Source organism: Xenopus laevis, chromosome 8S (genome assembly GCF_017654675.1).
Source record: "Xenopus laevis strain J_2021 chromosome 8S, Xenopus_laevis_v10.1, whole genome shotgun sequence".
NCBI classification, from domain to species: Eukaryota; Metazoa; Chordata; class Amphibia; order Anura; family Pipidae; genus Xenopus; species Xenopus laevis.
In genome coordinates, this window is record NC_054386.1 from 13,518,723 (window position 1) to 13,540,784 (window position 22,062).

The 22,062-nt window shown below is 40.0% G+C and overlaps 1 protein-coding gene across 1 annotated transcript; it reads left to right on the forward strand.

Annotated features, from left to right (window-relative positions):
- Window positions 1–9,506: 9,506 nt before the first annotated feature.
- Window positions 9,507–21,822, forward strand: LOC108700478 (glia maturation factor beta). Its single transcript, XM_041574749.1, has 7 exons — window positions 9,507–9,632; window positions 12,383–12,479; window positions 14,880–14,929; window positions 16,876–16,925; window positions 17,877–17,959; window positions 18,626–18,699; window positions 18,962–21,822. Exons 1-7 carry the CDS (start codon window positions 9,630–9,632, stop codon window positions 19,031–19,033), a joined length of 429 nt encoding a protein of 142 aa, XP_041430683.1. The 5' UTR covers window positions 9,507–9,629; the 3' UTR covers window positions 19,034–21,822.
- The last annotated feature ends 240 nt before the right edge of the window (window positions 21,823–22,062 follow it).

Consider the following 22,062-nt stretch of genomic DNA (forward strand, 5'->3'; position numbering starts at 1 on the left):
TTTTACGTAAATCATAATGTAATAGGTAATGAGGTGGATATAGAGATATATGGGACAACTAAGAGAATGTGATATATACAAATAATAATATCAGGATAGAGAACCTAACTTAATGAGGCAGTGATTGCTAGTTAAATGTTTATTTGAATTTGGGTATCCTAATATGTGAATTGAATAGGTTTGAGATATAATAGAGTATAGGCAGAAAAACAATGCTAATATGACCAAATTGATGAGATGTGTATGTTGCTTTAAGAAAAGAAACGTGAGGTGGCAACACGTGATTGGTTTTAATGTTTGGGGAGGGATTTCCTGGGGTATAAATTTTGTGACCAAATGTAACAACAGTATTGCCTATGAATAAGTGCCTGTGGGTGCGAAACGCGTAAGGCGGAGCATCAATTGGTCTGTATGCCTACTTTTTAATATTTATGCTAAATAAAGAGTGATTTTTTAACTTTGAGAGAATTGATTTGGAATATATCTTTGGATTTTTGATTTGGGTGCCCTTTTGAGTTGGGGGCTATATTCCAGCATTTTTTGGCCCTTTTTTGACAGGCCTTTGTAGACTGCAGCAGCTGAGTAATTATTGTCTTTTTGGGCACTTCCCAAATGTGGTGAGTAAATACTCCACTTCACGGAGACCCCCTCGCTATCTTCTCATAATGTTGTTTATGAAGGTGTTTCCTGAAAAGGGTGTGTGGTTATTTGGCAATAACTACTTTTTTTAAGGATCTTTTTTTAACTTACACTGTTAATATATATGGCCCTTCACTGACAGCACCGAGCTTTGGCCTTTCATAGTAAGGTGTGTATGGTGTCTTACGTTATCATTAAGATAAAACATTCTGGAGTGAAGTGAGGAACTATTCTAATGCCCGTCTCAATTACATCCCCTTTACTCCCAAATGGGTCATCACACAAATTCCCTCAAGAATAACCAGAAATGACAGGAGGCTGCTAATTCCAATTTCAGCTGTGGAACAAAAATCTTCTTTCTGAGAAAGGATACAACCACAACCAGCATGTACTAATCTCTATATTTTAGTGTTGTCATTTATGGACTCATATGAAGCCTCATGGCAGAAAGAGTAACAGGTTGAATGTTCTTTAAGTCATAGAAAAGCTTTACTATACCCATGAGAGAAAACAAGCTCTGGTGTGTGCACACAATATCACTAATACTATGGGGTCTACATGTCACTAAGCATTTGCAAGACCACCACAAGTAATAATATAATTTTCAAATAACAAACAAGATGCCCATTTTCTATATAATTAATTTTCTATATTGCATTTATTATATTCTGCCTATATTTAATAACTAAAAAAAGAAAAACTTTCAAAGTAGATAGCTCTAAGAAAAAACTGTGTTTTTTTCCACCAAATATGTCATGAAAAAGGATTCCGCTTTAGCAAACACACAGCTGTTCAGTTTCTGGAGGTGGCACAAGTGTGAACATTTGCCACAGGCATGTGCTAACACTGCAGAATAAAGGTCTCTATTCATGGATGCGGTTCATTCCGGCATTAGGAAGTCAAATGAGTCCCAAACGCAACACAGCTAATATTTTATTGAAACTACTCTCTGTGATCTGCACAGTTCTTATGAAATCATAAGACTTTTTTTCCTCTTGTGCAGGAAAAGTAAAGCCCACACAGAGGCCCAAACAGCCCCCACCAGCCCACTAAATACCTACTTTCTATGGCAGTTTATAGCAGCCCCTCTGGCATTTGCCAGAACACACAGATTGCCAGTCCGGGCCTGGTCACATTGTTTCGTGTGTATTATAACATACAGGGGCATAATATTTTGTGCAGCCAGGTAGGAATAAAAGGATTACAGAGGGGCATGTGGTGCTCCTGATTCCCAAGGTTTGAGGGATGAGCGTGCCCTAAAAGGAATTTACTATGTGCCGCTCATTATGCCCTTGGTCTAAGGGTTACACATTGTTTTCAGGCACATGAAGGTTTTCAGGCAAATTCCATTTAATTTTGATGTATGTGTCCACTGGAAACAAAATAAAGTACATCATTTCCATACTGCTTCAGCCCTCCACTGGGTGGAGTATATTCAAAATACAAAACTCACACTCCATGGGGCAAATTCACTAAGCGCCGAAGCGCCGAACGCTAGCGTTAATTCGCTAGCATTTGGCATTCTCGTTACTGCGCAAGTTCACTAACGAACGCTGGCGTAGTTTCGCTAATGTTACTTCGCACCCTTATGCCAGGCGAATTTTCGCTAGCGATGTAACTACGCAAATTCACTAACTTGCGCAGTGTACTGAACGCTACCTTTTACGCTAGACTTCCTTCGCCACCTCAGACCTGGCGAAACGCAATAGAGTAGATAGGGATTGTTTCAAAAAAAGTCAAAAATTTTTCTAAGTCCCAAAAAACGCTGGCGTGTTTTCTACATTATGGGTGATAGGCTGAAAAAGATCGAAAATTTTTTTTGGGGCTCCCCTCCTTCCCCCCTACATTTCCTGACTCATGGCAACTTACCTAGACAGTGGGCACATGTGTAGGGCAAAATAAAAATTTTATTTGCTGATTTGAAGGTTTTCTAGGCATTTGTAGTGCTGAGACGTATTCCTCCATTGAAATTTGAATTTTGCGCCGTATGCAAATTAGCCTTCGCTAGCGTAACTTCGCTTTACATAGCGAATCAACGCTAGCGCAACTTTGCAACCTTACGCTACCCCTGAGCGCAACTTCGGATTTTAGTGAATTTGAGGAGCGCTGGCGAAACTACGCCTGGCGAAGTGCGGCGAAGTTGCGCCAGGCGCAACTTCGCATCTTAGTGAATTTGCCCCCATAAGAGAGAAGTAAGAGGATAATAAAAACTTGATGTATTTTGCAATTGCTGGTTTATAATGTTAAAAAATAGTTAATTAAAATAAATAAATGTTCCAATGTGGGGGGGAGGTGCCTGTCACAATAAGGAAAAAAAACGAAATAGTGGTGTTAAGATTTATTGCTGTTTTACAACCTACCTGAATTCATAAAATCATACAAAAAATATATGTTTATACGAGGGATTCACCGAATCCACTATTTGGGATTCGGCCGAATCCTCGAATCCTTGGTGAAAGATTAGGCCGATTACCGAACCAAATCCTAATTTGCATATGCAAATTAGGGGCAGGAAAGTAAAAAGTGGAAAAAATTCTTCTTTCATGATGGAAAGTCATGTGATCTCCCTACCCTCCCCTAATATACATATGCAAATTAGGATTTGGTTCAGCCAGGCACAAGGGTTCAGCCAGGCACAAGGGTTCAGCCGAATCTGAATCCTGCTGAAAAAGGCTGAATCCTGGCCGAATCCCGGATTCAGTGCATCCCTATTTTATACACACAAAAGAAACTTTATATTCTGCAATTCATTTAATACATATAAGCACTACACCAATTCTTAAAAATTAATTTTCTTTAAAAGTCATCTAAGTTCAGCTTTCCCTCTAGTGTGAACGCACCTGCCCGGTTCAGGATGAAAATAAGACAGAAGAAGCCAAGGAAGATGCAAAGAGGATCTTCTACAGGTATGAGATCCGTTATCCGGAAACCCGTTATCCAGAAAGTTCCGAATTACAAAATGGCTGTCTCCCAGACTACATTTTACCTAAATAATCCAAATTTTGAAAACCAATTTGTTTTTTCTCAGTAATAATAAAACAATACCTTGTACTTGATCCAAACTAAGATATAATTAATCCTTATTATAACAGAACCACTATTTAATGCATTTATGATTTTCTAGTAGACTTAAGGTATGAAGATCCATTATACGGAAAGCCCCAGGTCTTGAGCATTCTGGATAACAGGTCCCATACCTGTAAAAAATACTCCTGGTTGGTGCAGGCCCAGGGTACCAGGTAAGGGCTAGTCCACACGGGGAGATAGCGACGCGTTTGCGGTCGCGGCGACAAAGCGCCGCGACAGTCGCCGCGACAAAGCGCCGCGACAAAGCGCCGCGACCGGCGCAGGCGACAGTTTTGTATGGGCGCCTATGTAAAAACGCCTGTGCTAACCACACGAGGCGATGCGCTTTTCAACAGTCGCCTGAAAAAGCCTGGCGAGGCATTTTCAGGCGACTGTTGAAAAGCGCATCGCCTCGTGTGGTTAGCACAGGCGTTTTTACATAGGCGCCCATACAAAACTGTCGCGGCGCTTTGTCGCCGCGACCGCAAACGCGTCGCTATCTCCCCGTGTGGAATAGCCCTAAGACATTATAATCACGGCAGGGTGCCTAACATTTTGCCGTCCCCCCAGGGATTTAAACTATAGTTCTCCTTTAATGTCACCAGCTCATCAAGACCTCCTCTGCATGTCTGCAACCTGATCAAACACCATAAATATAAATGATGCTTATAACATATTTACAAAGTCTAACAGGCATAAAAATCAAATGCCATGTACCCCTATGTAGCTATCCAAATATCTTCCATAACTATTTTCCAAATAATATTGCCAGAACTACATAGTATTTCATGAAATACTTTACCTTAAGATCATAAAATTGTCCTTGCGCAGTCAACAGGTATTGATACATTATTCTACAGGGAAGCCTGTAACTTCTGTCAGGGACATGAACCATGGTTGTGTCTCTCTCCATACAATTTTATTTTTAAAGTAATTCAAAGATTGTATGGTAAGCAAATCATTTTAATGTCTCAATCTGCAATTTATGGCTCCTTAATCATCAGGTATCACACTTCAGTTGCCTTAGTAGAATTAGTTAAATATTTGGGGGTAAATTTACTAAGTGGCGAAAAATCTCCAGCTAGTGTTCAATTCTGCCTAGCGCAAATTCTTTGGAGGTCTTCGCTCAGGCTAATTTGCATACGGTGGGAAATTTAAAGTTGAATGGACGTATATGTTGCAGCAAATACAGTACATTACATTACAAATGTCCAGGGAACCTTAATAAAGACAATAGAGTTGTTATAATGCCCTACACATGTGCCCAGTGTATAGTTAATGTTCCATATGTTCCAAAATGTATGGGGGAACCCCCCAAAAAAAATTTAATGACTATTGCAGGCTATCACTCTGAAAAAAAGGAAAAGACGCCAGCGTATTTTGGACTTTTTCCGCTAAAAATTATGATGTAAGTAACAGAAGATTGAGGAAGTTCTATGCACTCCAATGCACTTTGCCTGGTCTGAGCTGTGGCAGGCAAGTCTGGCGAAAGAGGTAACGTTCAGTAAAATCCGCATCAGAACGGATTTGCGGAGTAACGTCCATTCGCCGGAGCAAAAATTTGCCTGCCGATAGAGTGCGAATAACCGCTACCATCTATCTCCTTCGCTAGTGAAGTGACGCCCGCGCCCATTAGTTAATTGGCAAAGTCCCTGAAAATGGTAACACTGGGGAATCTTCGCCAGCATAAGTCGCTACTCGCTTTGCCCTTTAGTAAATCTGCTCCTTGGTTCTTACTCGAATGATAACTTAACCCTAAGGAACGAAGTCATGCAAAGTATGCCATACAAATACAGGTAGCATGATATTTACAGTTGGAATACATAAGGGATACAGAAGTCACACATACATTATTTGCTTGCAGATGTCTGGAGGGACCAATGTGGGATGCCAGGGGCCCACCAGAAAACCTTAGACCGTGGGCCCACTTTCCAAACTATTATTCCTCCTCACTCAACCTCTTTATTCTCCTAGTCTTTTATATCTACTTACTATATTCTTCCATTATTAAGCATTTTTGTCCCATTAAGAAATAGAGAATAACCATGAAATAGGCCAAATGGTTAGAAGCAAGAAGGCCCACTGACACGTGGGCCCACTGGGAGTTTTCCTGGTATCCCTGTGGGCCAGTCCGACACTGGGAGGGACGTGGTTGCAGAAAAGTGAAGGGGGCCCCCAAAAGAAAAGAGAAATTATGCCACTACCTTGGCATCCAGATGTTTAAAGAGCCTACTTGATCCACACTCTAATCTTACTATTTTAAGGTTGCATTCCTTGTTAGTTATTAGTTATTGTAAGTCCTCTGTTTATTATATTATTACTGTAAAAGGGGCTTACTGGTGCTATGTAGCCAAATCATGACAAAGTATTTATTAGTCAGCTCTTCAGCAAGAATATATTAAAGGTGACTGTAACTTAACTGCTGGAATTGTTTAGCATGTGCAGGCACTATAGCTATTATTTACGTAAACAGTCCAAAAAGTCAGTCTAATGATCAGTTGCCCTTTAACTAAAAATGAAAGAATGGCTTATAAAACTTCTGCAGTGTGTGGCAGCAGGGGGCTTTTTTTGCATTCTCAGGGTAAGATGATAGATGCCAGACACAGATCCCAGAGGGTGGGGAATTTCCAAAAATATCCTGTTAAGGAAATGTGATAAGAGGTGGAATGAAAATATCACATGTCCTCACAGCCACAGTGTTAACAGAAAAAAGGCAGAAAACACAATCTATATATGTATTTCTACATGTTGTATGAAGATATACAGAACATGAAAATTTATATTTTAGAATGGGCAAGCGTCAGATTCAGGACAAAAAGGGGCTTTTGCCTTTTTTTTCATGTTTTCACTATATGCTAAAATTTGATCCCAGCCATGTGATGATCTGCAACGAGCTCTTAGAAGTAATTTACAATGCAATGCAACAATGTGGAAAGTGCAAAAATGGTCTCAACTAGCATTTTTTTGTACTTTGCAAGAGGAACAAAGCACATCTTACCCTGAGGTGCAAGTGCTTGTTAAATAAGCACTAAGGAGCTTGTGCCCCATTCCACTCTAGGTTTACTCCTGATTTATGTTTTCCCCCAATTCCCTGAAAAGAGAGAGAACGAAAGAGGGAGGGGGAGAGAGTGAGTGAGTGTTTAATATAAATTTATATCTAAAAAAAGACTTACAATATCATATAACTCCCTGTGTTCTTCATCTGACAGTGTTAGAAATGCCACTAGTTGGTAATGGGTCAGTGGCAATGAGCCACAATCCTCTAACTGGCTGTCGGGTGGCAACTGGGTAAATATTTCTTCTTTGCCATGTTTCTGGACACTACTGTATGTATGTATGTTAAGGAAAACTTCATTTTGAATTGAAAAAAAAAACATACAGAATTTGCAATATGCTAAAACAGTAGATAAAGAACATGTTTGTACTAGCAGCTACATAGGGAAGAGTGAATGATGGAAAAGTGGTCCAACTCAGTGGCTTTATGCAAAACGTTTTTGTGTGATTTTAACGAGTTTAAAGGGATTCTGTCATGATTTTTATTATGTAGTTTTTATTTCTAAATTACACTGTTTACACTGCAAAAAAATCTCTCAACCATAAAAAATGTCTTTCCTGAACCAGCAAGTGTATTTTTTTTTAGTTGTAATATTGGTGTGTAGGTGTATCTCAGGCCATTTTGCCTGGTCATGTGATTTCAGAAAGAGCCAGCACTTAATTATGGAACTGCTTTCTGGCAGGCTGTTGTTTCTCCTACTCAATGTAACTGAATGTGTCGCAGTGGGACCTGGATTTTACTATTGAGTGCTGTTCTTAGATCTACCAGGCAGCTGTTATCTTATGTTATGGAGCTGTTATCTGGTTACCTTCCCATTGTTCTGTTGTTAGGCTGCTGGGGGGGGGAGTAATCGCAACAAATTACATACATATTGTTATAATTGCAATGTGTTCTTTAATACTCAAATGTAGCCATTAGGTGGCATTTAGGTGATACATTTCTGTCACAATTATGTGATAATATGTATGTAATTTGTTGCGATTACCACCATATAACCAGTATATGGCGAAAATTTCCCCTACATAAAAGGGGTGTTTCAAGAGGGTGATTATAGAGCTTGATAAAAGGCCTGAAACGTCGCGAACCAGGCTGTTTGCCATGTAATGTATCAATAAAGGCATTTTAATCTACTGGTGCTGTATGAAAACCTTCTTTTTGGGTCAAGTTAAAAAAAATAATTTGTGACCAGGGCCTCCCTATAGGTTAAAAAAAATTGGTGCCAGGGCCCCCATTAATTTTTTTTAAAAGAACATTGTTGCCAGGGCCCCCCCTACAAGTTAAAAAAAATTGGAGCCCCAGAGAATATTTTTTTAAAAAAACATTGGTGCCAGCGGCCTATAGAGTATTGAAATAATACATTGGTGGCCAGGGGATTAAAAAAATAAATAAAAGAAACACACATTGGTGTTCACTAGAATTGAACTTGTGGCTTTAGGACTTCAACTTCGCCTCCTATCATGACTTTGGGTATTTTCGCCGATTTAGGACTTGTTTCAACTGTTTTCATGACTTTGGGTATTTTTGCCACTTCCGGACTTTGGCTTCGGGTCTTTTCTCCGATTTGGTCTTTTCGCCTCTTCGGACTTCGGCTGTTCTGTTTTTCGGCACTTCCGAATTCCGGCAGTTTGGAACTTCGGAAGGGCTTCGGTGCTGTCAGGGGGGCCCGGCTCTTTCGAAAAGTTCAGCACTGCCAGGCCTGAAGGGCCCAGTACACTTGTACCTCCTGTGCTCCCCTGATGGCGGCCCTGTGTATGACAGCTCAGCTGGTAGGTCCCTTAGCCCTCACCATCCCAGAATAGGGTTGCCACATTTTCTAAAATTCTTTACCGGCTGGTGGGGGGCACACAAAGGGGGCTGTCCGTGATGTAAAAGGGGTGGAGCTACGTGGTGTGGCGCAAAAGGGGCGGAGCAACATCGCTGGAAAAAAGGTAAGTTCTGTACGAATTGGGGGCAGGCCAGGGGCTTTTTTAAAGGGTATTACAAATTACTGGCAACTGCATTGCCGCTAAATTTGTAATACCGGCCCCGGCCTTGGCAGGTGTTTTACCGGCTAGGCCGGCAAAATACCGGCCAGGTGGCAACTCTAGCCGCGCCACTGACACTTCAAGAAGCAAAAGAAAAGTTAAGTTCCAGGGGATTGGGGGCAGGCCGAGGAGTCTTTTTAAGCGTATTACAAATTAACCTGCAGCTACATTGCCGGTAAATTTGTAATACCGCCCCGGCAGGTATTTTACCGGCTAGGCAACCCTGATGCCACAAAGCAGACAAACACTGCGTTGATTTAGAACATAGAAGAATATTGGTATAATGTGGCCACTGGCATAGAAGGAGAGATATTCTTTAGCATCGTTTGGTCCAGCCGAGTTCCCGTAGCCAAAAATACGACACTACAGCAGAACGTAACTGCAAGTGAGTGACCAATAGCAGGATGGCAGGGCAACGCAACAGAGAACGTACAGTGACCATATTTGATGTGGGACATAAAAATAAATTCAACTTTGCTGAATGGGTAACAATGTGTAGTTGGGACGAAAACAAGTACTGGACTTTTATGTTACGTGAAGACTAGCGATACTATTGAATACAGGATATCAGGGACGAAAGAATGTTTTCTTACTTCAAAAACCAATACATGCCATTTAACACTGTGCTATGGTTAAACATCGCCAGTTCCAAATATGGCCGCAGAGCGCGGCTCCTCTGGCTGACGCAACTGGCCCCGCCTTACTCCTCCGATAATATTGACCGCTGATTGGCTGCAGTGCTTCTCATGTGATAGTCTGTGGCTCAGAACCGGGCGGTGGTGCATTGGCATTAGTGCGGCCAGTCTGAGGTTAGAAGGTAAAGTTGCCGCGGCTGCAGTGCGGAGATGGTGAGTTAGTGAATGCTGCTACTTGTAGTCGTCATAGCAACGGGCGCCTTCCCTTGCCTTTGCCAGCGATTCCTGCTTGGAATAAGAAATATAGCCGGAGGGTTGGAAAAGTCATTGCTTGTGTGGCTGTGGGTTTGGAGCAACATCAGCGCCCTGATTGCGATTTACAAAAAGGAAAAGTTATGTGCCACGCCCAGATAGAAGTGCTCATGGTTGATAGTTTCGTGTTCTCTATTATTAATAAAATAATCCTGCAATAAGTTGCTTGAATGGATACTGTCATGGGATTTTTTGTTTCCTTTAAAACACATCAGTTAATAATGGTGATCCAGCAGAATTCTGCACTGAAATCCATTTCTCAAAAGAGCAAAGAGATTTTTTTATAATTAATTTTGAAATCTGACATGGGGCTAGACATATTGTCAATTTCCCAGCTGCCCCAAGTCATGTGACTTGTGCTCTGATAAACTTCAATCACTCTTTACTGCTGTACTGCAAGTTGGAGTGATATCACCCCCTCCCTTTCCCCCCTAGCAGCCAAACAAAAGAACAATGGGAAGGTAACCAGATAGCAGCTCCCTAACACAAGATAACAGCTGCCTGGTAGATATAAGAGCAGGGGCACATGGGGAGATTTAGTCGCCTGGCGACTAATCGCCTCTTCTGCGAGGCAACAATCTCCCCGAACTAGAGTCCTGCGCAGGTCCATTTTTTGGAACCCGTACCCGACCCGTACCCACAACCTGCAATCCACAACCCGCATTCTTACCTGCTTGAACCTGCTACCCGACCCACAAGTACCTTATCTGCGACCCACTGACCATCAAGTGCTGTTATTGTAAACCGGAAGTGACATCATCGGAAGTAGACGTTATCAAAAAAAAAAAGGAGTAAAAAAACGCTATTGAGAAGACCCACGGGAAACCCGCATCTATACCCGCACCCTGAACCTCTACCCACAACCCGCATGGTACCGCAGGTTTTTGCGGGTAATCTGCGGGTACCCAACCCGCTGCAGGACTGTACCCCGAACTGCCTTCCGCCTGCTATAAAGACAAACCACCAGCGCAATGGCACTCACAGTGGTTCGATTTCCGAAGTTGCCTCACGAGGAAACTTTCGGGCAACTTCGGAGATCGAAGCGCCGTAAGTGCATTGGCGCAGGTGATTTTTCATTTTAGCAAGGGAAAGGCAGTTCGGGGAGATTGTTGCCCCGAAGAAGAAGTTGGCAGGTGACTAAATCTCCCTGAATCTGCCTGTGTGACCCTGCCCTAAGAACAGCAATCATTTAGTAAAATCCAGGTCCCAATGCGACACATTCAGTTACATTGAGTAGGAGAAACAATAGCCTGCCAGAAAGCAGTTCCATCCTAAAGAACAGGCTCTTTCTGAAAGCACATGACCAGGCAAACTGACCTGAGATGCACCTACACACCAATATTACAACTAAAAAAAAATACACTTGCTGGTTCAGGATTGAAATTTTATATTGTAGAGGGAATTATTTGCAGTGTAATTTAGAAATAAAAACGACATCATAAAATTCATGACCGAATCCCTATAATGATATTACGACATATCTTATCTTGTCTGTGCCTTGGGAAAAGCCTGGCATTTTCATTGCTACCTCTTATATCACATTAAAGCACTGGGACAAGTTTCCTCAGTTTGGTAACACATACCAACCAATTATACATTAGCTTTGATCAGTCTATGAAGGTAGAAGAAAATCTGCTTTGGGGCAGACTTGCCTATTGATAATAAACGATCCCTTTTAGGTGCCAAGGCAAATACAAAGAGTAAAGGAGTGAGTTTCTTGCCTTTAAATGTTCAGCCTGGATGATTAGAGAAAACCTGTTTTTAATATTCTTTAAAACTTTAAAATCAATATAAAAATATAGTAAGGTATGGGATCTGTTATACAGAAAGCTCTGAATTTTGGGATTGTTGTCTCCCATAGATTCAATTTTATCTAAATATTCAAAATTTTTAGATAATTTTTAATAATAATAAGGCAATATCTTGTACTTGATCCAAACTAAGATATAATTAATCATTATTGGAAGCAAAACCAGCCTATTGGTTTATTTAATTTTTAAATGATTTTCAAGTAGACTTGAGGTATGAAGATCAAAATTACAGAAAGAACCATTATCTGGAATACCCCAGGTCTTGAGCATTCTGGATAACAGGTCCCAGAGCTGGTAACCTTAAAGTGATACTGACACTAAAAATTTTATTTTCAAAATATTTTTACATGAAAAGTTACCTATAGGTCATGTTGATCATTTTTCGCTGATAATTCTGCTTTTGTAAGTGTCACTTGAAGTTCCTAAACCTGACTGTTTTGCCAACCTGACTGTCCCTTCTTAAAGGGATACTGTCATGGGAAAACATATTTTTTTTTCAAAATGCATCAGTTAGTAGTGCTACTCCAAAAGACTTCTGCACTGAAATCCAATTCTCAAAAGAGCAAACGTTTTTTTTCATATTCAATTTTGAAATCTGACATGGGCCTAGACATATTGTCAGTTTCCCAGCTGCCCCCAGTCATGTGACTTGTGCCTGCACTTTAGGATGGAACTACTTTCTGGCAGGCTGTTATTTTACCTACTTAATGTAACTGAATCAGTCGGTGCCAACGTTATTCTTACCCATGCTTTCATTATAATGCCAGAACTGAAACATTTGCGCTGTAGAACGTGAAACATACTTTCATCTTGTGATTTCTTCCCTTCCTGTATTAACAGAGTGAGTCTCTGGTTGTTTGTGATGTGGATGCAGAACTTGTGGAGAAGTTGAAAAAGTTTCGCTTTCGAAAAGAAACCAACAATGCTGCTATTATTAGTAAGTTGATCTTCTTTTCCATTAAACCTATACTATATTGATGTCTACACAAACACCAGGTATAAAATGCCAGTCTACAGATAACCACATTTTATACCAAGGGACGCTAGGTTTTTTTTTGTACTTAAAGCGAAACTGACATGTTCCTAGAAAAATCATAGGAATGTGTGAATATCAAGTAGTTGCTGCACCCGGAATAGTTCCCCTCAAAGCCCTGTGAACCTGCGTTGACCCGACCCTCCGACACTGCTAAATAATCTTCGTTGCTGTTTCAGTGACGCTGGGCTGGGGGCGGCGCGATCCTACCGTAGGCTAATTATGAATGAAAACAGGACTTCAGCCTATGGAAGGATCACTCCGCCCCCAGCGTCACTGAAGCAACACGGAATATCTGTTGGTAGTGTCAGCGGGTCGGCTGCAAAAAGATTCGAGAGGCTGGGGGTGGCTTTGAGGGGAACTATTCTAAGTGCTGCACCTACTTGATACTGTAATGCTCCTATGATTTTTATAGGAACAGGTCAGTATCGCATTAAAGATTCGTTTTTTTATTACCCTTTCATCTGGAAACACTGGGGTTAACTAAATTTGGTTCCACAAATACAATCACAGCTACCTGTATTTAATGCACAAAATAGTTTGATGTCTCATGTACAAAAGCACAGTCATGTAAAAAAGTACAACGTTATGCCAATGATAACTGTGCCCCGGGGTGTTCCCGGTTTGCACACGTACATGATGTCAACTTTTCAATTGAAAATAAAAATATATAAATAAAAAAAAAAAAAGTACGTGTTTTTTCAAAACGCATCAGTTAATAGTGCTACTCCAGCAGAATTATGCACTGAAGCTGACCATACACATTAAGATCCACTAATCTTTTTCAGATTAGTATATCTACATGCTAAGTACATGCCGGGCCAATGACTGGATCATGACAGAGGCCTATGTAGGCTCATTGGGAGAGGAAAGCATCAATGCTCCAATGAAGTTCTCACCCAATTGGGATTTTCAAACCTGCCCAATAGTGATTTTCAGATTTGCGATTTAGCTATTTGCAATATTTCCCCTTTAAATGTATAAGAAGCCCATTTTTTTTTCATGTTACCATACACCTAAAGATGCCCAGTATGCCCCCCGCTGCTTGAAGCAATGCATACATACCATCTTTCTAGTTTTTAAATAGGTTGTTCACCTTCCAAACACTTTTTTTAGTTCAGTTGTCGACAGATTGTTTACCATAAACAAAGACTTTTTTCAGTTGCCTTCCATCTTTTATTTTTTTTACAGTTTTCCCAAATTTTAAAGGGATACTGTCATGGGAAAAAAATGAATCAGTTAATAGTGCTGTTCCAGCAGAATTCTGCACTGAAATCCATTTCTCAAAAGAGCAAACAGATTTTTTTATATTCAATTTTGAAATCTGAAATGGGGCTAGACATATTGTCAGTTTCCCAGCTGCCCCAAGTCATGTGACTTGTGCTCTGATAAACTTCAATCACTCTTTACTGCTGTACTGCAAGTTGGAGTGATATCACCCACTCCCTTCCCCCCCCAGCAGCCTAACAACAGAACAATGGGAAGGTAACCAGATAGCAGCTCCCAAACACAAGACAACAGTTCCCTAGTAGATCTAAGAACAGCACTCAATAGTAAAAGCCAAGTCCCACTGAGACACATTCAGTTACATTAAGTAGGAGAACAGCCTGCCAGAAAGCAGTTCCATCCTAGTGCAGGCACAAGTCACATGACTGGGGCAGCTGGGAAACTGACAAAATGTCAAGCCCCATGTCAGGTTTCAAAATTGAATATAAAAAAAAACCTGTTTGCTCTTTTGAGAAATCGATTCAGTGCAGAATTTTGCTGGAGCAGCACTATTAACTGACACATTTTGGAAAAAACATGTTTTCCCATGACAGTATCCCTTTAAGAAATAACACAAACTGTAAATTTAGTATGATTTAAGCAAAATCTGCAAGGTAATTTCAAGATACCTATCTCTCTCATATGTTTTTCAAACAGATTGCTCTCCCTGGCTTATGTATCTTGGTTACACACTTCAGTGAATATTCACATGCTCTCCCCCACATGTAGTTTGTATCTGACATTTAACTTTGTCTGCTCACGTGTTTCGGGACTTGTGCACTTCATCAGGGGTTCTTACTTGCCATATATAGACCTTTCTGATAAAGCTTCCTTCATTTTAGCCTTTCCTTCTCCTTTTAGAATTTGGATTATTCGATTATAATGGAGTCTATAGGAGACAACGTTTCTGTAATTTAGAGCTTTCTGGATAATGGGTTTCCAGATAATGGATGCCATATCTGTACAAGACAAAAATATATACAGTGATTCATTGACCCCTTTTGTCTTATTGACTAAACATGGTTTCTTTTTATGCAGTGAAAATAGACAAAGATCGGCGATTGGTGGTTCTGGAGGAAGAACATGAGGTGAGTTGAAAATCTTTGTTTGCTGTCAATTGTTTCATTCTGTAACGTATGATCAATATTAAAAGTTCATGACAATGAACAAAGACTAAATATCTCACTGCTTTTTACACCCCTTTCAAGTCAATATTTACTAGATGCACCTTTGACAGCAATTACAGCCTCTAGTCCAGGGATCCCCAACCTTTTGAACCCGTGAGCAACATTCATAAGTAAAAGGAGTTGGGGAGCAACACTAGCATGAAAAATGTTCTTGGGGTGCCAAATAAGGGCTGTGATTGGCCATTTGGTAGCCCCTATGTGGATTGTCAACCTACATTGAGACTCTGTTTGCACTACACTGGTTTTTATACAACCAAAACTTGCCTCCAAGCCTGGAATTCAAAAATAAGCTCCTGCTTTGAGGCCAATGGGAGCAACATCAAAGGGATTGGAAAGCAACATGTTGCTCACTAGCTACTGGTTGGGGATCACTGTGTCTAGTCTGTGTGGATAGGCCTCTGTCAGCTTTGCATATCTGGACACTGACATATTCCCCCATTTGTCTTTGCACCAGATTTGCACCAGTGGTAGAATAGATTTCCCATATGCGACAAATCTCCCAGTGTGCCATAAGGGTGATAACAGGTTTCTCGTCTTAAATTAAAGGGATACTGTCAAGGGACATTTTTTTTTTCCAAAACGCTTCAGTTAAAAGTGCTGCTCCAGCAGAATTCTGCACTAAATTCAGTTTCGCAAAAGAGCAAATAGATTTTTTTTATATATAACTTTAGAATCTGACATGGGGCTAGACATATTTTCCGTTTCCCAGCTGCCCCCAGTTATGTGACTTGTGCTATGTGAACTTCAGTCACTCTTTACTGCTGTACTGCAATTTGGAGTAATATCACCCCCCCAGCAGCCTAACAATAGAACAATGGGAAGGTAACCAGATAGCAGCTCCCTAACACAAGATAACAGCTGCCTGGTAGATTTTAAGGTGGCCATACACGGGCCGATAAAAGCTGCCGACAGACCGTGTCGGCAGCTTATTGGCCCGTGTATGGGGGCCCCCGACGGGCTTCCCCGATCGAGATCTGGCCGAAAGTCGGCCAGATCTCGATCGGATGGGATTAAAAATCCCGTCGGATCGCGGCCGCATCTGTTCGTTGATGCGGTCCCGCGATCCGACCGCCCGTTTGGCGAACGCTAGGATCCGATCGTTGGGCCCTAGGGCCCACGATCGGATCAGCCCGATATTGCCCACCTCAAGGTGGGCATATCGGAGGGAGATCCGCTCGTTTGGCGACATCGCCAAACGAGCGGATCTATCCGTGTATGGCCACCTTAAGAACAGCACTCAATAGTAAAAACCCATGTCCCACTGTGACACATTCAGTTACATTGAGTAGGAGAAACAGCAGCCTGCCAGAAAGCAGTTCCATCCTAAAGTGCTGGCTCTTTCTGAAAGCACATGACCAGGCAAAATGACCCGAGATGCACCTACACACCAATATTACAACTAAAAATACACTTGCTGGTTCAGGAATTAAATTTAATGTTGTTGCAGTGTAAACAGTGTAATTTAGAAATGACCCTCCCTTCAAGATGGTTACTACCCCGAAACGTTGATGTTACTGGTGGCATAATTAAAAAAAGGGGGTCAATTCCCCGACTGCATTATTCCGTGTGTACTGATCTCTTTTGGAACAATCTGTAAGCACTAGCCTTTGTATTGCATTTCCCCTGGGAGTCCAGCCATTTGCTGTCAGGGGGCAATCATGGTGTAAGCCATTTTGCATATAACAAAGACTGTGTGGCTTCTATAAATTGGTAGAGAAATTGGCAAATTTTAAGTTCAAAGTAAGGCTATTCTATTACTCTCTCATCACCGTAGCCATTAGTTTACTATTACTGCATCAGAAAACCGTTAGAGTAAATAATATATATATATGTTTTTTGTCTTCTAGGGTATATCCCCCGATGAACTGAAAGATGAACTTCCTGAGAGGCAGCCAAGATATCCTTTTGTTTTCTTAAACGGTAGTTGTTATTCTGTAATGCATTTTTGGGTGAGAATAACCCATTCAGGGCAGAAGGTTATACGTTGCCAGATTAAAGGGGAAGTAAACTCAAAGTTCTGGCTAATAAAAGCCACAAATTTCCATTGCTTAATTTTTTTGGAGGTCTTAGCTAGAGATTAAGCTTTAACAGTACATGTAGTCAAAGTCTGCAGTTTAATGATCAAGTAACATATAATGCTTTATTGACAATTACATTGGAACATAAATTTAACATTATTAAAGGATTTTATCAATGCATGTTGAATTCTTCAAAATATATGAAAAAGGAGAAAAACCGGCTCTAATCTTCTCAGGACAATTATAGACACATACATTAAAGCTATATTGATTTTAGATTACTTATAAATTTCACGGGTTAGGTCCCTTGTAGGTGAAAATAGTATATTATTAAATGAATCGCTTGGCAATTCTTACCAAGCAGAAAGGTTTGACCTGGGTGTCCAGACCCCAGGCCCTTCACTTAAATTAGTCAATGAACGGAAAACAGCCGAAGGGCTTTGACTCACCGAATTAGCCGAATGGTCCGGGTGCCGTGCCCCGAACCCGTAGCTTAGGCAAATTCTATCTTCACAATAAAGCAGCACGCACTCCTGCGACCATAGCCATGAGGATAAAATTGTAACTTTATTCCATGTAGTTAAAAAGTAAGCGTAAGCGTATATATTCAAAATATATAACAAAACTGATTATCAGTTTTCATTTCACAAATAGCATGATTGTTTTTCTGTGTTTTTTTTGTGTTGCTTATATGTCACTGTTTATTAGCCTGTGATTGTGGCAACAATGTAATTTTCTATTTCCTATAATGACTGGCATTTCCTATCACTACACCTATGATGAACAGTTTGAAGTCAGAATAGAAGATTACTTGCCTTAACTGGGTTAACATTTATAGTGTACAGTTACAAGTACCAACATGATGATGGCAGAGTTTCTTATCCCTTGTGCTTTATCTTCTCCAGCCCCTTAGGTAAGCATGTGTCACTTGCAGTGAAGTGTCTTCTCCTTAGTCACTTAGTGCAAGAAAGTAAAATAAAAGATAGTTCTAAAATAGACAAGACTTCACAATTTTTAACCTATTACAGGTATGGGACCTATTATTAGGGATGCACCGAATCCAGGATTCGGTCCTTTTCAGCAGGTTTTGGATTGGTCTGAATCCTTTTGCCCGACGAACGAATCCTAATTTGCATATGTAAATTACGGGCAGGTAGGGAAATCATGTGACTTTTCGTCACAAAAGAAGAATTTTTTCCACTTTTTCCTTTCCTGCCCCTAATGTGCATATTCAAATTAGGATTCAGCCAAATCTTGCGCTAAGGATTCGGCCGAATCCCAAATAGTGGATTTGGTGCATCTCTACCTATTATCCAGAATACTCTGGACCTGGGATTTTCCAGATAACAGATTTTTCTGCAATTTTGATCTTCATACTAGAAAAGCATGTCAACCTTAAATAAACCCAATAAGCTGGGTTTGCTTGCAATAAGGATTAATTATATCTTAATTTGGATCAGGTATAAGGTACTGTTTCCTTACAGGTCCCATACCTGTTTATATTTCAGAATGAACGTATTGATAACAGAACTTTGTGCTACTAATTGTCAACTAACTTATTTTTGGTTTGTCAATACAGGATGTAAACCAGAACAGCAGATGATGTATGCAGGAAGCAAAAATAAACTAGTTCAGACTGCTGCACTCACAAAGGTGATTTAAAAAAAAAAAATATATATATATATATATATATATATATATATATATATATATATATATATATATATATATATATACAATAAGCCATATTGTCATAGATAATAATTTTTGCTATTTCTTAAGCTGAACAGGCTTGGCCCTTGTGATGAATAAAAGGATAGCTTTATATTTAAAATGAAAATATCTTCTGTATAATAAAATGTTTTTCTTTGGTTTTGTTTTTTTTTTAAGTTTTAATGAAATTCTGAATTTTTAGGTTTTTGAGATCAGAAACACCGAAGACCTCACCGAAGAATGGCTAACTGAGAAACTTGGCTTTTTCCATTAATTTTTATTTTCTATGTTAAAGAGCTTACAGTGTTCACCTTGTACTTTCAGTTCACTTTTACAAGATTTCTGCATTCCACGAGGATTTTCTTTAACCAAAAATAAGCTGACAAAATGATGACACGTGAAACCCACTGGTTTTCAAAAGTTTTTTCACTCGGATTAATTCTTTAAGCTATTTGTAGTGTACGCTGCAGCTTCTCTAGCAGCAATACACTATAATTATAAGTATTTATATGTGTACCTGAAATCACTGGGACATGTTTAATGCTTTACTAAAACCGTTCTGTTCAAAAATGTATTTCTTGCTATGAATACTAATGTTTTTTTTTTAATGCTGTGTTCTCAGAATATAGTTCATTGCAGTGTGTAATTTTTCATCTTATTTTTAGTGGATTATTTTGTAGGTACACAATCTTAATGACTGTGATGTCTAATTTTTGTGCTGTATGCAAAATGTACATAATCTTATAGCACTTTCCCAGCATATATGGCTGTCACAATGGAATTAAAGGACAAGGAAAGGTAAATTCCCTGGGTGGTGCCAAATTGTTACATGCTCCCATTTATTCTAGTTGTTACATTTTACCCTGGGCTGGTGCTCATCTTCTTAAAAAAAACACACCAGCCCAGGGTATTGTTTGTTTCAAACTCTGTGTCGAGCATTGCAATTTAATCATCATTTGTTCATCTAGGCATGTTCTGTCGGTTACATGCATTTTACAGAACCTCTCCTTAGGGTAAGGTCACGCTGGGAGATTCGGGGATATTTATTTGCCTGGCGACAAATCGCCTCTTCTTTGGGGCGACTAATCTCCATGAACTGCTTTCCCATGCTTTCCTCATGCAGCAAGTTCGGCCGACTTCGGAAAACGAAGCGCCGCGAGTGCCATGCTGCTGGCGATTTTGCCCAAAAGAAGAGGCAATTAGTCACCAATCTCCCTAAATCTCCCAGTGTGACCTTACCTTTTCCTCAAGCAAGAAGATGGTGGCTTGTTGCTCTGCAAGCAGTCTCCCTGGGCTGGTGCATTTTATTTAAAAAAAAAAAAAGTGAAGCACCTTCCCTGGGGGAAAGGTAAGCAACTAGAAACTCTAAAGGAGTGCTTAACATTTTGGCAGCCCCCAATGAGTTTGCCTTACGTTTGCCTTTAAATGCAATTGGTGTTTTACAGTTGATCTTATGATTTTGAAATACTGTGATAGAAAAATCTATTTTACAGTTGTTTAAACATCTACAGTTTGCACTTTTTCCCCAGCACTCTTCATATTTACTCTTTAAGGAGTTGTTCACCTTTGAGTTAACTTTTAGTATGATGTAGAAGGTGATATTCTGAGACAATTGGTTTAAGGTTTTTGCGTTATTTATCTTTTGGCAACTCTTCAATTTGCATTTTAAGCAATCTGGTAACTAGGGTCCAAATTCCCCTAGCAACCATCCATTGATTTGAATAAGACACAGGAATATGGATTGAAGAGGATGTTGCTAGAAAGAAGTAGTAAAAAGTAGCAATAACAATACATTTGTAGCCTGACCGAGCATTTGCTTTTTAGATGGTGTCAGCGAAACCCATTTGAATGCTCGAAAGAGTCAGAAGAAAAAGGCAAATAACAATAAAACTATAGAAAATAAATAATGAAGACCAATTGAAAAGTTGCTTAGAATTGGCCATTCCATAACATACTGAAAGTTAACTTAAAGGTGAACAACCCCTTTAATGCAACTGAAATGATTACTGGTCCAACTTAGGGTTAGCATGGGTCAATAGCAGTCTGCTGTGCAGCGCAAATCGTTATCTGCAGTCTCGATTTGAGGAAGTGTTTTTCCAGGCAGAGTAAAATAGAAAGCAGGGTTTGTATTGATTCTACCATTCCAAATAACCCAACATAGTTATTTGAGGGCTGTGTTCTGGGCCCTTATTCAAACTGTCACTTTGACCTAATGGAATTCATTTAGATTTCCATTGTGCAGAAGCTGTAGAAATGCTGCTTTCCTCCATGATTTACATTCTTTGGGAACTGATCAAAGGGGATCATTGATGACGGAACATAAATGTAGATTTTTCTTACCTTTATTCAAGGGTACAGTAGGTACTCCAGTCATATTCAAGGGTACAGTAGGTACTTCAGTCAGGGGCCCTATAGCAGGTCCCAAGAGACACAAGTGATTTGCGGGTTGCGAAATGGGCAGCATTTGTCAATTGTGGATGGAATTTTGGATTATTGGTTGTAGTCTGAGTCCATGCATTTGGAGGGCATTTTCCCCAATGGGATCTTATTCTACTTGTTGGCAGGGCCCAACTCCCAGGCAGCCTATTTGATGAGTGGGCTAATATTGGGGCCTCCTGTGGGAGAGGGGGCCTGTTAACATAGTATAATTGGGGCCATGTGATTATAGCAGGAAACCCTGCTTTTGTTGATAACAGAATATGAATTCTCTATATTCTGAAAGACTTCTAACAGGCCTGTTTTTACTGTAATTCCATTTATGTTTGCTAATGTTAGAACCGGTGTTGCATTAAATATGGTTTTATTAAAGACTCTTGGGAATCACATTATGCACATGGTTGCATTACTTCTTCAAGATTGTTGTAGCAACATCTATTCAACAAGATGATAATGGGTTGACTAAACTTACTGATTTTTTTTAATATAGTGCCAGCATTTTTTCCTGTTTCAAACTCTGTTTTTTCACGAAGCAGACATTCGGACATATTTTAAGAATATGCTTTTGTGGTTAAGTACCGATCTTTAAAAACCAGCTAACTTAAAGGGGAACTAAAGTCTAAAATAGAGCTAGAAATGCTGTATTTTGTATACTAAACATAAACATGAACTTACTGCACCACAAGCCTAATAAAACAAATTATTTATGCCACAGGGGGTCACCATCTTGTAACTTTGGTAAACATCTCTGCAAGACCAAGACTGTGCACATGCTCAGTGTGGTCTGGGCTGCTTAGGGATCATCATAAATTATCAAAACTATTCACAAGTCAAATAATATCTGCCAGAAGCCGATACAGCAAGGCT

What these genes read in the sequence shown, in the direction of transcription:
- LOC108700478 (XM_041574749.1), top strand. An exon ending in CTTCCTGAGAGGCAGCCAAG is followed by an intron (nt 16,926 to 17,876) that starts ATATCCTTTTGT and finishes AACTGGGTTAAC; the next exon opens with ATTTATAGTGTACAGTTACA. An exon ending in AGACTGCTGCACTCACAAAG is followed by an intron (nt 18,700 to 18,961) that starts GTGATTTAAAAA and finishes CTGAATTTTTAG; the next exon opens with GTTTTTGAGATCAGAAACAC.